The following is a 13,226-nucleotide window of genomic DNA, read 5'->3' on the forward strand; positions in this document are numbered from 1 at the left end:
TAGAAGAGCCGATTAGTGTTGTGCCAGTCAGCTACCCCTCCAGCAGATACCATTTGAAATAGTGCCTTACTATGAGCCTGTGTGAGTTACTGCTGCATATCTCTGCCAGGTCAAGTAACCTTGTATGCCTTAGGATTCAAACTGTGCCATTATTGCCTGTGCCTTAATAATGGTGCTATGTAGAAACAGAGTATTAACTACTGCATGGGTTACTGCAAAGATTATCACAAATGTTACTACCATTGTCTCTAAAAGGGTGCCTGTAACTTCTTGCAGTACTACTTTTCAAATACAAGAACTTAACTGATGTCCATGCTTTCCGATGACTGGGTAATTCCACTTCAGGCCCTGCGGGTTAGCTGCACTTTGCCATAGAATTCCATTATATCCTGCAGGTGTGGTGTACTTTCTGAAAGTGCACCAAACCCGCAGGTAAACCAGAAGTCTATGGCTCAGTGCAGATAACCTGCAGGTGCACTGCGCTACACCTGCAGATCAGTTTGAAAACAGCTTAGTAACCACTGCAGAACAGATATGCCCATATGTTCACTGTGATTTTAGTAATAAAAAAGGTATCACTGGCTGTTGCTGTCCCAGGCAGTGTGCATTTAGTATCACTCCGCCTATGACAGGAGGTGATGCTTGCTTCCTCTACCGCTGGCTTCATTCACAACACTTATGCTCTGGCATGGCGGGTCAGCAACCTGCCATCTAGGCTTGCCAACCAGCCATCCCAGAGCAGGAGGTCGCAGGCCACATCAGAAGGCTGCGTGGGCCACATGTGCCCCCCCAGGGACACTGGTTGGGCACCCATGTGATAGACCAACACAAAGTGGCACATAATTGTGAAGTGGAAGGAAAATGTTAAATGGTTTTAAAAATTGTTTACAAATAAATATCTGAAAAGTTTGGTGTGCATTTGTATTCAGCCCCCCTGAGGCCCCGTACACACGGCCGAACATGTCCGCTGAAACTGGTCCGACGGACCAGTTTCAGCAGACATGGTCGGTCGTGTGTACGGCCGACTGGACAATTGTCCGGCGGATCGGACAGTTTCCAGCGGACAAATGTTTCTTAGCATGCTAAGAAACATGTCCGCTGGAAGCCTGTCCGTTGGACATGTTCGGTCGTCTGTACAGACTCACCGGACATGTCCGATCGGCCGAAAGCCCTCGCATGCGTCGAAGTGATTTGACGCATGCGTGGAAGCATTGACCTTCCAGGGCCGCGCACGTCGCCGCGTCATCGTCGTGGCGACGGCGCAGCCACGTCACCGCGTATCGTGTCCGCGCGGACTGTTTTCAGTGGACAGATCCGCTGGTGTGTACGAGGCCTTAGTCAATACTTTGTAGAACCACAAAGCTGCAAGTCTTTTCGGGTATGTCTATCAGCTTTGCATATCTAAGGACTGACAATTTTGGCCATTCTTTGCTAACTAGCTTAACCTCTGTCAGATTGGATGGAGGACATCTGAACAGCAATTTTCAAGTCTTGTTTACAGATTCTCAATTGGATTTAGGCCTGCACATTGACTGGGCCATTCTAACACATGAATATACTTTTCTCTAAACCATTCCATTGTAGCTCTGGCTGTATGTTTAGGGTCGTTATCCTGCTGGAAGGTGAAACTTCGCCCCAGTCTCAAGGCCTTTTGCAGACTCCAACAGCTTTTCTTCTATGATTGCCCTGCATTTGGACTCGATCCATCTTCCATCAACTCTGATTAGTGACTCTGTCCCTGCTGAAGAAAATCATCCTCAAAAAACATGATGCTGCCACCACCATGTTTCACGGTGGGGATGGTATGTTCAGGGTGATGTGCAGTGTTAGTTTTTCGCCACACAGAGTTTTGCTTTTAGACCAGATCACCTTCTTCCATGTTTTCTGTGTTCCCCACATGGCTTCTCGCAAACTGCAAACAGGACTTCTAATGGCTTTCTTTCAACAATGGCTTTCTTCTTGCCACTCTTCCATAAAGGCCAGATTTGTGGATTGCATGATTCATAGTTGTCCTGTGGACATATTCTACTACCTGAGCTGTGTATCTCTGCAGCTCCTCCAGAGTTACCATAGGCTTCTTGGCTGCTTCTCTGATTAATGCTATCCTTGCCTGGCCTGTCAGTTTAGGTGGACGGCCATGTCTTGGTAGGTGTGCAGTTGTACTTTCCATTTTCCGATGATGTATTGAACAGTGCTTTGTGAGATGTTCAAAGCTTGGGATATTTTTTATAACCTAACCCTGCTTTAAACTTCTCCACAACTTTTTTCCTGACCTGTCTGGTGTGTTCCTTGGCCTTCATGATGCTGTTTGTTCACTAAGGTTCTCTAACAATCTTCTGAGGGCTTCACAGAACAGCTGTATTTATATGGAGATTTAATTACAGACAGGTCTATTTACCAATTATGTATCGTCTAAGGTAATTGGGTTCCACTAGATTTTAGTTGGGGGTATCAGAGTAAAGGGCTGAATACAAATGCATGCCACGCTTTTTCAGATATTTATTTATGCATTTTTTTGAAAACCATTTATCATTTTCCTTCCACTTCACAATGTGGAAAATTTCAAGTGGTATGAATACTTTTTCAAAGCACTGTATATATATATATATATATATATATATATATATATATATATATATATATATATATATATATATATATATATGCCTATTACACATATATAGGAACAGTTTGAGATGGGCACTGTTCCAAGTATAACACGATGTCCAGCCAGCATATAAGTAGCAATAAAGGTTACACACGCAAAGTGCATGTACCTGGTAATGAAGCACCACCTATAAATAAATGTCTCAGATTCCCAAGAACAACTAGCTCTAGTAAAATAAGAAAATGGCAGACAATTCAACATTTAATCAAACAGCATTGCTTATTATTGCAAATTTACAAAGGTGGGGTATGTGAAATGCTTTTTTTCCTGTTGTGAGCCCTTAAAGCATTGGGGAACCCCAAACAATCAAGAGAAAAAACAAAAATCATACTGGAAAAAAAAAAAAAAAAATAAGCTTTTTACTTTACATATATATATGTATATATAAAATTCACTTACGAACGCTGCATGGGGTCCGTGTGTAAAGTAGTCCGCAAAGCATTATAAATCTGCATCCTAAACAGAGAAAGTACTGATAATTTATCATCATGTATGTGACAATAATGCTATTTTCGGTGGACAAAACAACCCAGTCCCAAGTAGCCTTTGAGAAACATTCCAAGAAACCAGTGAATTACTCTGTTCTTCGCAACCTGTTCCAGACTAACCTTAAAAAAGGGACCCCTATGAAGCCCTCCTAGGCAAACCAATTGTTGAATTGCTACGACCGGAACGGCAGCTAACCCAGCATCTCTTTACTGCAACTAAATTTACTATTGCGAGGGCATGGAAAACTCCCATTTTCAGGTTTGAGGCGGTCAAAAACCGCCTGAATGATGTCATGGTTAATGAGAAGTTGACGGCTGTCCTCTGACACGCACAACAAGTTTCTCAGAGTTTTTTTAAATCAAAGATGTTTATTTAGAAAAAAAAAAAAACAGAAAGGAAAATCACAGCGAATACATAGCTCATTAACACATCACCGAAACATTCCACCAGTGCAAATAACAGTTCACACCTGAAGCACCGCAGACTCCCAAATAACAGAAGACCTCAGTGCGAGGCCACTATTTAAGAGGCACTAGCCCCACTGGAATACACACATCCCCCAAATCATATACAAACGATAAAACCAATGGATCAAACTCCAAGTTTCTCAGAGTTTGGCAAACCATGAATTACATACTCTCAGCCTTCCTGGTTTGATACTGCGTTACTCTCGATGTAAGGCTCCCCTGGCGCATACCCCATGGACTCTTTTCTTCTCCCCTTTTTTGCTACCTTCTACTCTTTCAGCTCTTTCCACCCTTTCTCTCGAGGTTGCTTATTTTCTCTTTTTACCACTACGCATTATGCACTCATTCCACAGGTAAACAGGACACCACGTACTACCCTGGTTGGTATTGTTATACTTAAATTGCTATGCTTACTATATTGCCTTATTTAGTTAAACGTTATACATAGCATTCACCATAATAAGGAGATGTTTGATCACGATCTTTCATTTGGAACGGTTAAGCATGTTAACCGGACATTGCAAACGATATGACCTCTAGATCACCTTGGAAAGCTATTTTTGTACTTCTATTTAGCTATCTGGTTCCAAGGACCTTCACATTCCAGCTCTGCATGATGTTACTGCTCCTTTCTCCTTTATATTGGTAGAGGTTTTTGGTTATGCTTTGGTATGTCTACCATATATTGTAACTATCTTACTGTAAACCTGAAATGTTGGTTTGTATACCAATAAACATTTGTAAAATAAATAATTACTCTGAGCCTTCTGGCTCTTGATTCCCCATGAACAAATGGAATAAAGCTTCAAGATATGACTCAAAATGCACGTGGTCAAGGCTGTAGACCAATGGTTTCTCAACCACCGGGCCATAGCCTGTTACAGTCTCACAGCCTCCCCCCTGCAAGGCCCTGATTTCCTGTCTGCTTTGACAGTGAGACTTAGCTGTTTGGAACAGATGGGGGCCACCCTGTTTTGCATTTCTCCTGGCCCCTGAAGTGGGAGTGGAAATGTGTGGGTATTTCTGGGCAGCTCTGGCTACCTCGGGCACTTGAGAGTCCTAGCAAAGTGATGCATACCAGGCTCCAGTTTCTCCAATAGTCTAAAGCAGCAGCCAGAGCTGGATGGAGGGAGCCTTGTAGCTGTACTCTCATTCCAGAGGTCAGCGGGAGTTTTAGGAATGCGCTCACATTTCTCTCCTGGGCTCTTAAGTATTGCTGGAGCTGCACAATGTCCTTATCCTGAAAACTTTTCTCTCTCTGCCAGGCTCAGTGCTGCCCTAGTTATCACTCTTCTGTCATGGATACCCAGTATGACATTGCTTGTTGCAAGTTTGTATCTATTTTGAGTATGAAAAATGTCTGCTACAGGAACATTACATTAAAAATATACAAAAATAACTTTTTTTAGGGGAAACCATTAAAATGGAATTTGAATGGTATCTGTGGGGCACAACTGAACCGAATAGGGAATGTTTAGAATGTGAGGTCAGCAATAGGTCGATCGCAATCTAGATAATTGAAATCATATTGGAAGAATTTACCAGGCCATGGTCTCCCTAAGGTGGAAACCACTGCTGCAGACTGTACTTACAACTGGTGTGGAACTCATTGGTCCTGGAAGTGTTACTAGCTGAGAGTGTCAACTTGAAAAAAACTTTTAGAGGTCTTACTCAGAAAGCAGAATATACAGGGCTATAGGAATTGTTAGGCGGATAACACTATAAAAACTTTATTCTTATTTATGTATATAAAAGGCCTGGATTCACAAAGCACTTACGCCGACGTATCTCGAGATACGCCGCGTAAGTGTATATGTGCGCCGTCGTATCTGTGCGCCGTGCCCACAGAAGTAGATACGCCTGAAAATAGGCTTCTTTCGACCGACGTAACTTTCCAACGCAGGCGTATCGTGGGCGCATATCTACGCTGGACGCATCTGGCGCTACCATTGATTTCCTATTCAAATATGCAAATGAGGGAGATACGGCGATTCGCAAACGTACATGCGCCCGACGCAGGCTACGCGATGTGCACGTAAGTTGTATGTCCGGCCTAAAGTTATTCCTCAAAGCAGGTGTAACTCAGCAACAGACGTGCACAGGTCAGCAGGAGAGCAGCTGCAGCAGCACCTTTACGGACGAGCTGAGCAACCACACTTGCAGGACAACACATCTGTATGCCAACATGCCAGGCAGGGCCGCTATCAGGAATTATGGGGCCCCTTACACAGCTTCAGGCATGGGCCTGGGGGTGCTGCCACGAATTGAGAAAGACGAACTAAAGAAAAATATATATAAAAAAAAAAGGAACTAAAAAAATTTAAGAAATGTAAAAATATCCAAATTTAAAAAAAAAAAAAAAAAAGGGGGGGGGGCTTGCCATCTGGGGTCCTGTGCTCACACACACCCCATCTACTTCACATTTAATTAGCCCAAGTCCACCATGCAGGACTTGAGAGCAGCAATGCCACGCCAAGGCCCCAACGGTGTCGCTGTCCATTCATACCACATTCACACAGTCGTGGGGATAACCTCTCCCCGACGACCCAGGTGACACGCCTTGCTGGCAGGTATGTCACCCCCACATTCACACACCAGTCACACTGTAGCCTGCACTCCTCACCTTGTGCATTCACTACAAAATTAAAAAGCTCATAACCTGAGCCAAAAAAAAAAAAAAAAAGGCACTCATTTGCCCTGTCGTGGGCTACGCCTGGTGCCACGGCTCCTGCCCCTCAGTTGCCTGGGGGGAGCCTCGGTGGGGGAGTGGGCATCTGGAGGAGGATCATCCCCTGGTCTCTCCCTAGCTGGCTGCCTGCCCTCCAATGCCAGGGCAATGCGGGAGAGGACCGCATTAGTCTGCGCCTGCATCCGCAGCTGGCGGTCTGCATCCCCTCCGCCTCAATGGCAGCTGTATTAGCCTGTACAGCCACTGCCAGGCTCCTCCCCTCCACCTCGATGGCAGCAGTGTTGGCCCGTACAGCCACTGCAAGGCTCCTGACCTCTGCCACAAGGTCTGATGTTGTGGCCTGCAGCTCCCCAAGGCAGGTCACTATAGCAGTGCAGTTCGCACTCACATCCTGCAGGCTGTCAGCGACGGAGGTACTCTGACCAGCCTGCTGTGTGAGGGCCTGCTGGACAGCCAATGTGCAGGCAGCCTGGGTCTGGGCCGAGGAGGCCAGGCTCTCTGCCACACGGCGCAGGTCACCCGCTATAGCACCCATATGGCGGGTCTGCGGGGCCTGGTCCCTCGCAAGATTTTCCTCGAAGGCATCAGGAACACCCCTGGTCTTCCGTGAAGCCTTCCTGGGGGCAGGAGAGGCTTGGAGCCATCTGTACGGGGAGGCCCTTGAGGAGCTTGCCCTGATGGGGGTGGACCCCGAGGAGCTTGCCCTGATGGGGGAGGCCCTTGAGGGGCTTTCCCTGATGGTGGAGGACGATGAGGGGCTTCCCCTGATGGGGGAGGAGGTTTGGGAGGGTCCAAGGATGATGTTCTCCTCCACCAGGTAGAGCACCGTGCTCCTCCTCAACTTCCTCTAGTGGAGAGGTGTGGGCACACTCCTCCTGGGATGGCGTGGGTCGCCCAGCAGCCGACGACGGCCCAGCTCCCTCCAGCACATCTGTGGATGACACAAAGCATTCACATGTTGGTGGACCCACACACTTGTCACATATTCCCTTCCACCCCCTCACACCGGATAGGAGAAAAAACACACTTACCTGTCCTCAAGGCCTGATCAATAGAGTCATAGCCCTCCAGGCCATCCACCTGCTCCCTCTGCAGACACCGGGCAATCACCTCCTCATCAGGAGTGAGCCTGATCTTACTGGCTGGTCCACCTCCCGTGCCCCTGGCGTGCCTCCTCATCGTGGCCAGCTTGTCTCGGACCAGACGACGCAGGTCATTGACCTTTTTGCCAACGTCCCTTGAGGTCCTCCGCTCATGTTCAAGGGCATTGACCTGCATGATGATCTCCTGGAGGATCTCCTCCTTCTTGACCTTGGTGGTCGTTGCCACTCTGTGCCCCATGGAGGTACACGTCGTACCTGGAGATGGCATTGATCACGATTGCCTTCTCCTCCGGTGTAAAATAATTTTTCCTCCTCTCCTTCCCAGTCACTGGAGCAGACATGGCTCAGAAAACAAAAGTACCTACCAGTGGCGTAACTAGAACCTTCAGGGCCCTGATGCAAGAAACCATGAAGGGCCCCCCTGACAGGGCTCTTTTCTCTGAGCCCGTTGGCGGAACAGGACCCGGTTGCAAGTGGGTGGCTGCATATAAAGGAACCGATTTCTCCAGTTCCCCCTGCTTCTCCTCCTCTCCCTCCTGCAGGTATTCAGCGGCTGCAGGAGGAAAATGGAGGCATCGGTTCCTCTATGTCGGTGTTTCTCAATCTTTTTCCAGTCAGGGCACCCTTGAAGTATACCCCTAGGTGAATGGGGCTATACTGCAAACCCCCCTGCAACTGTGTGCATTGCGTGCAGTTGCAGCATAGCGATGATGCATTTAAGGGGTTAAAACAGGCGGTCAGTAGGCAAGATATTGCCTCTTTACCGGCTGTCAAATGCCTCTGAAAAGCGATCTGAGCATGGATCGCTTTTTGGAGGAACAGCCTTTTTTTGCTGGTACTATGAACAATCAAAAATAAACAAGTAGGTTCTGATTGTACACATATAGGGGGTCAGGATTGAAAGCGCATACATAAAATGTGCATACATACATGTAAACACAAACACATATAAAAACACACACACACATATATAAATGCACATATGCACGCACATATAAACTAGTGGCGGCTGGTGCTCAAAATTTTTAGGGGGGCATAGGAAACTGAAAAATTCTTAAAAAAACATAATTTGCAGCCACTGTGCCCTTCATTTACAGCCACCCTGCCCATCAAAAGCTGCCACTGTGCCCATCAAATGCTGCCACTGTGTCCATCAAAAGCTGCCACTGTGTCCATCAAACGCCACCACTGTTCCCATCAAATGCTGCCACTGTGCCCATCAAATGCTGCCACTGTGCCCATCAAATGCTGCCACTGTGCCCATCAAACGCTGCCACTGTGCCCATCAAACGCTGCCACTGTGCCCATCAAACGCTGCCACTGTGCCATAAAACGCCACCACTGTTCCCATCAAATGCTGCCACTGTGCCCATCAAATGCTGCCACTGTGCCCATCAAATGCTGCCACTGTGCCCATCAAACGCCACCACTGTTCCCATCAAATGCTGCCACTGTGCCCATCAAATGCTGCCACTGTGCCCATCAAACTCTGCCACTGTGCCCAAATGCTGTCACTGTGCCCATTTAAATGCCACCACTGTGCATCAAATGCTGCCACTGTGTCCATTAAATGCCACCAGTGTGCCCATCAAATGCCAGTGTGCCCATTAAATGCTGCCATGCTGCAACAGTGCCATCGAATGCCATCACTGTGAATCCCCCTGCCCGCTCGGCCAGAACTTACCCTGTCTCGTGGGGCAGCAGGTGACCGCCACAAGCGGGGTCCTTCATGCGTCTCCTGCCATCCTCATCTCCCTTCCTCTCCTCCTGATAATCGTCCAATAGCTGCTCCTATTGTTTCAGCCAATCAGGTGACGGGTAATAGACCCGCACACCTGATTGGTGGAGAGGTGGTTCAGTGTTAGGAAAGTGAATATTAATTTGCCCTTCTAACACACCTGGGTGGACTGTGAGCTCCCAGCAATGGTGCTCGCAGTTCACCTATTTTGAAGCCTATTAGAGCCTATGGCTCTAATCAGGTGCTTCAAACCCCCCCCCCCCGCTGTAATTCAGGCACCCAGCGCCTGAAAAGGGGCCGGACATCTAAACATGGGGTGGCAGCGGTGACCATGGATAGATTCATGCTATGCATGAATCTATCCATTAGTCATAGAGGGGGGTGCTGGAGAGAGGGGGCGGCACCCATGCACCCTTATGGACGCACCGCCACTGATAAACATATGCACATACATGCACTCACATACATACATAGGCACACACACACACATGCATACATACATGCACACACACACACACATTAGGGTGACCAGACATCCCCGGTTTCTGGGGACAGCCCCCAAATCTGAATTACACACCCGCCGCTCCTACTAGCTTAGGGGGGTGTAATTTTTTTTCCCATTATCTGTGCTCCTTTATGATGATTATGCCTCTTCTGCCTTGGCTCAAGCCCCGGCCTGCTGCCTGCCTGCTTATCTCCTTGCCTTCCCTGGTGCAGTGATCTTCCTCCGCTCCCCACCCAGTAGTAGCCGGGCCCAGAGAGTGAGACTTGACAGGCTGTTAGGCGGGCGGTGGCGGCAACGGGCAGAGAGTCGCTGATTTCCTTCATTACTAGTAAAAAAAAAAAATATGTTCCCGGATTTCCTTTTAAAGATCTGGTCACCTTAAAGTGGTAGTAAACACTGTACTACCACTTTAACCTACAGGTAAGCCTATAATAAGGCTTACCTGTAGGTATAAAGAATATCTCCTAAACCTGCAAGGTTTAGGAGATATTCCCCCCGCAATGCGCTGCTGACTGCAGCGGCACATGCACAGCGGGGATCCTCGGCTAAAGGCCCGGCAGCCGCCGGACCTTGCCGGAGAGAAGTCTCCTGCGTGCATGCGCTGGAGTGACGACATCGCCGCTCCAGCCAATCACATCGCTGGAGCGGCGATACCCGGAAGACACGCCGAGGAAAGATGACATCTCCCTCGGCGTGGGCCAGGTTCCATCCAAGGTAAGTATTTCATAATCAGCTAGTATGCGGTGCATACTAGCTGATTATGGCTTTTGCTTTTCAGGTTTAAAAAATAAAATAAAAAAAAAAATGACAGTGGGTATACAACCGCTTTAACATACATACATATGCACACACACATGCATATATACATGCGCACACACACACACACACACACACATACATACATACACACACATATACATACACATAAACACACACACACACACACACACACACACACACACACACACACACACACACAGTAGATAATCATAAAAAAAATAACGGCAGACATTTACCTTGGCTCTTCCTGCCGGGTACTGCACTCTAGGGGGAGACAAAGAGCACACACTACTTTCATGTGACGAGCTCCTTCCCTGCACAGTTCGGCTGACGATCGAGGAGCTCATCTCAGCCGCCCCTGCCGCTCCTTCTATTGAAGAGTACAGGGGGCCCTCAAGGGCCCCCTGCAGCAAGGGGCCCGGTCGCCATTGCGATCTCAGCGACCCCTATAATTCCGCCACTGGTACCTACACCAAAAGCTGCTGGTGTACTTTTGCGCTCGACGGGCGCAGGTATGGGTGTATTTATGCACTGGGCGTAGGCGGTGGGCCGGCGTATCTTAGGGGTTACGCCGGGCGTAGTTGTGAGCATGCGCAGAGGGGTTGCGGGAAATACGTCCACGTCACTGCGCCGTTTAAGATACGCCCAACGTAAACCACTGCGACATGCTCGGACCATCATTTGCATGGGATCACGCCCACTTACACTTACGATGGCCTACGCCTTCGAAAATACGTTACGCTGGAGCATCTTGGTGAGTAATAGCTTTCAGAATACAGTGCATGCCTCTCCGCGCTGCGCCTGCGTAGTGTAAAAAAGATACGCTACGGCGGCATAAATATGCGCCAGTGTCTGTGAATCCCGGAAATAAAGGGTAAACTGTGCCTGCGTGTTATACGCAGGGGGCTGTGGAGTTTTTTCCCCCTGAAACCTTCCTCTTAAAGTTAGGGAGCGTGTTATACACCTGTGCGTGTTATACGCCGATAAATACGGTAATTCTCCCTTTTTTTATTATATTCCTTAATTGTACTTTATCCTTTCTAATCCAATTTTCCCCCACTGTTATTTTTCCAGGTGCAAAATATTCATTTTCTTTTAAATTTTTAAGTGGTGAATTATAATCTCTATCCATTTGTTTGTGCAGCCTATCCCATATTCTTAGTGCGTTCAGTGTTAGAACGTGAGTGTTAACATTTAGTGCTCTGTACAGCGGGGGGGGTTCCATATTATACTTCCCAGTTGTGTCTTAGACAGTGCATTTTAGATTTTTACCCATATTTTTTCTTGTTTATCTTTGGCCCGCTCCACTACCTGAGACAGTACCGCTGCATTATAATATTTTCTAATGTCGGGGACAGCCAGACCTCCGTGTTTCTTGTCCTGTTTTAACACCATGAGGGAGATTCTATGTTTTTTATTCTTCCATACATAGTTCATTAACAGGGAATTCAGCACTCTGAGGTACGGTTGTGGCAAGGCTACTGGTATCATTTGAGATTTATACAATATTTTTGGTACGAGAACCATCTTCAGAGTGTTAATCCGTCCCATCCATGAAAATAGGTCTGTTTGCTATTATTTTAATTTCCCTTATAATCTCATCTAATAGAGGGATATCATTTATTCTATATATATTCTTTATTGAGCTTGCCAATTTTATACCCAGGTATTTAAGTTCTCTCTGCCAGGGGAAATTGAACTCAACCTTCTACTATACTAATGTTGACATTTAAGATCTCAGTCTTAGTTACATTAATTTTAATTTAAAAGTTTGATATTTCACCATACTGTTTCAGGGTTTTAAGTAGGTTTGGTATTGTGGTCCTTGGATTGATAATATAGAACAGTATATCATCAGCAAAAGCTGAGAGTTTGTGTTCTTCTTCTTCCACCTTAACACCCTTAATGTCCGGGTTATTTCAGACCGTAGCAAGGAGAGGCTTTAGGGACAGTACGAACAGGAGAGGAGAGAGGGGGCACCCCTGTCTCGTCCTGTTCTTCATCTCCAAAGGGAAAGATACCGCGCCATTGATTTTAATCCTTGCGGAAGGGTGATGGTATAATGTTTTAATCCACCGGATCATCCTGGATCCGATTCTCATCGTTTCCAGTGTTTGCATCATGAGTCCCCAGTCTACCCTGTCAAATGCTTTCTCCGCATCTACTGACAGGAATAGACCTGGGGGCCATTTTCTTTCATCTTCTGTAGGAGGAGTAGGGCTCTCACCCCATTATTCTTCCCCTCCCTTCCAGGGATGAATCCTACCTGATCCGGGTGGACCAATGTATTCATTACCCCTTTCATTCGCTCAGCTAAGACTTTCGCGAATAACTTTATGTCCGCGTTAAGCAATTATATGGGCCTGTATCCGGAGCAGAGCGTACCATCTTTACTCTCCTTCGAAATTACTGTTATAGTCGCTGCAAGGGCTTCCCTGCTCATTTCATATTCGGATCCCAGCCCATTCATATATTGACACAGTCTAGGGATCAGGATATTACATTTTTATAAATGAAATGCTGTAAACCCATCGGGGCCTGGGCTTTTCCCTGTTGCTGAATTTTTCAACGCTCTACTTATTTCTTCTTCCGTTATTGGCTTATCTATATTTGATTTTTCAATCTCCTCAATCTTTGGTAATCTAGCTTTTGATAGAAATTCTCTTATTTTAGCCTCTTTCTCTCCTGTCCACCATCTCTTCTGCTCCACTGCATACAGCTCCTCATAATAGGTTTTAAAAGTTTCTGCTATGTCCTTTGTTGCAAATACCATATCCCCGTTCTTTT

General features: G+C 46.8%; 1 protein-coding gene across 3 annotated transcripts in view; it reads right to left on the bottom strand.

Annotated features, from left to right (window-relative positions):
* Positions 1-13,226, bottom strand: part of LOC120937507 — a 142,510-nt gene that overhangs the window by 67,012 nt on the left and 62,272 nt on the right. For 2 of the 3 annotated variants that reach the window (XM_040350785.1, XM_040350783.1), the window contains one exon: positions 3,068-3,124. The exons of the other annotated variant lie outside the window; for it this stretch is intronic. In XM_040350785.1, the coding sequence (XP_040206719.1) occupies positions 3,068-3,124 (57 nt within the window). The remainder of the gene's footprint in view (positions 1-3,067; positions 3,125-13,226) is intronic. 3 annotated transcript variants of the gene reach the window in all.

Source organism: Rana temporaria, chromosome 4 (assembly GCF_905171775.1).
Source record: "Rana temporaria chromosome 4, aRanTem1.1, whole genome shotgun sequence".
NCBI classification, from domain to species: domain Eukaryota; kingdom Metazoa; phylum Chordata; class Amphibia; order Anura; family Ranidae; genus Rana; species Rana temporaria.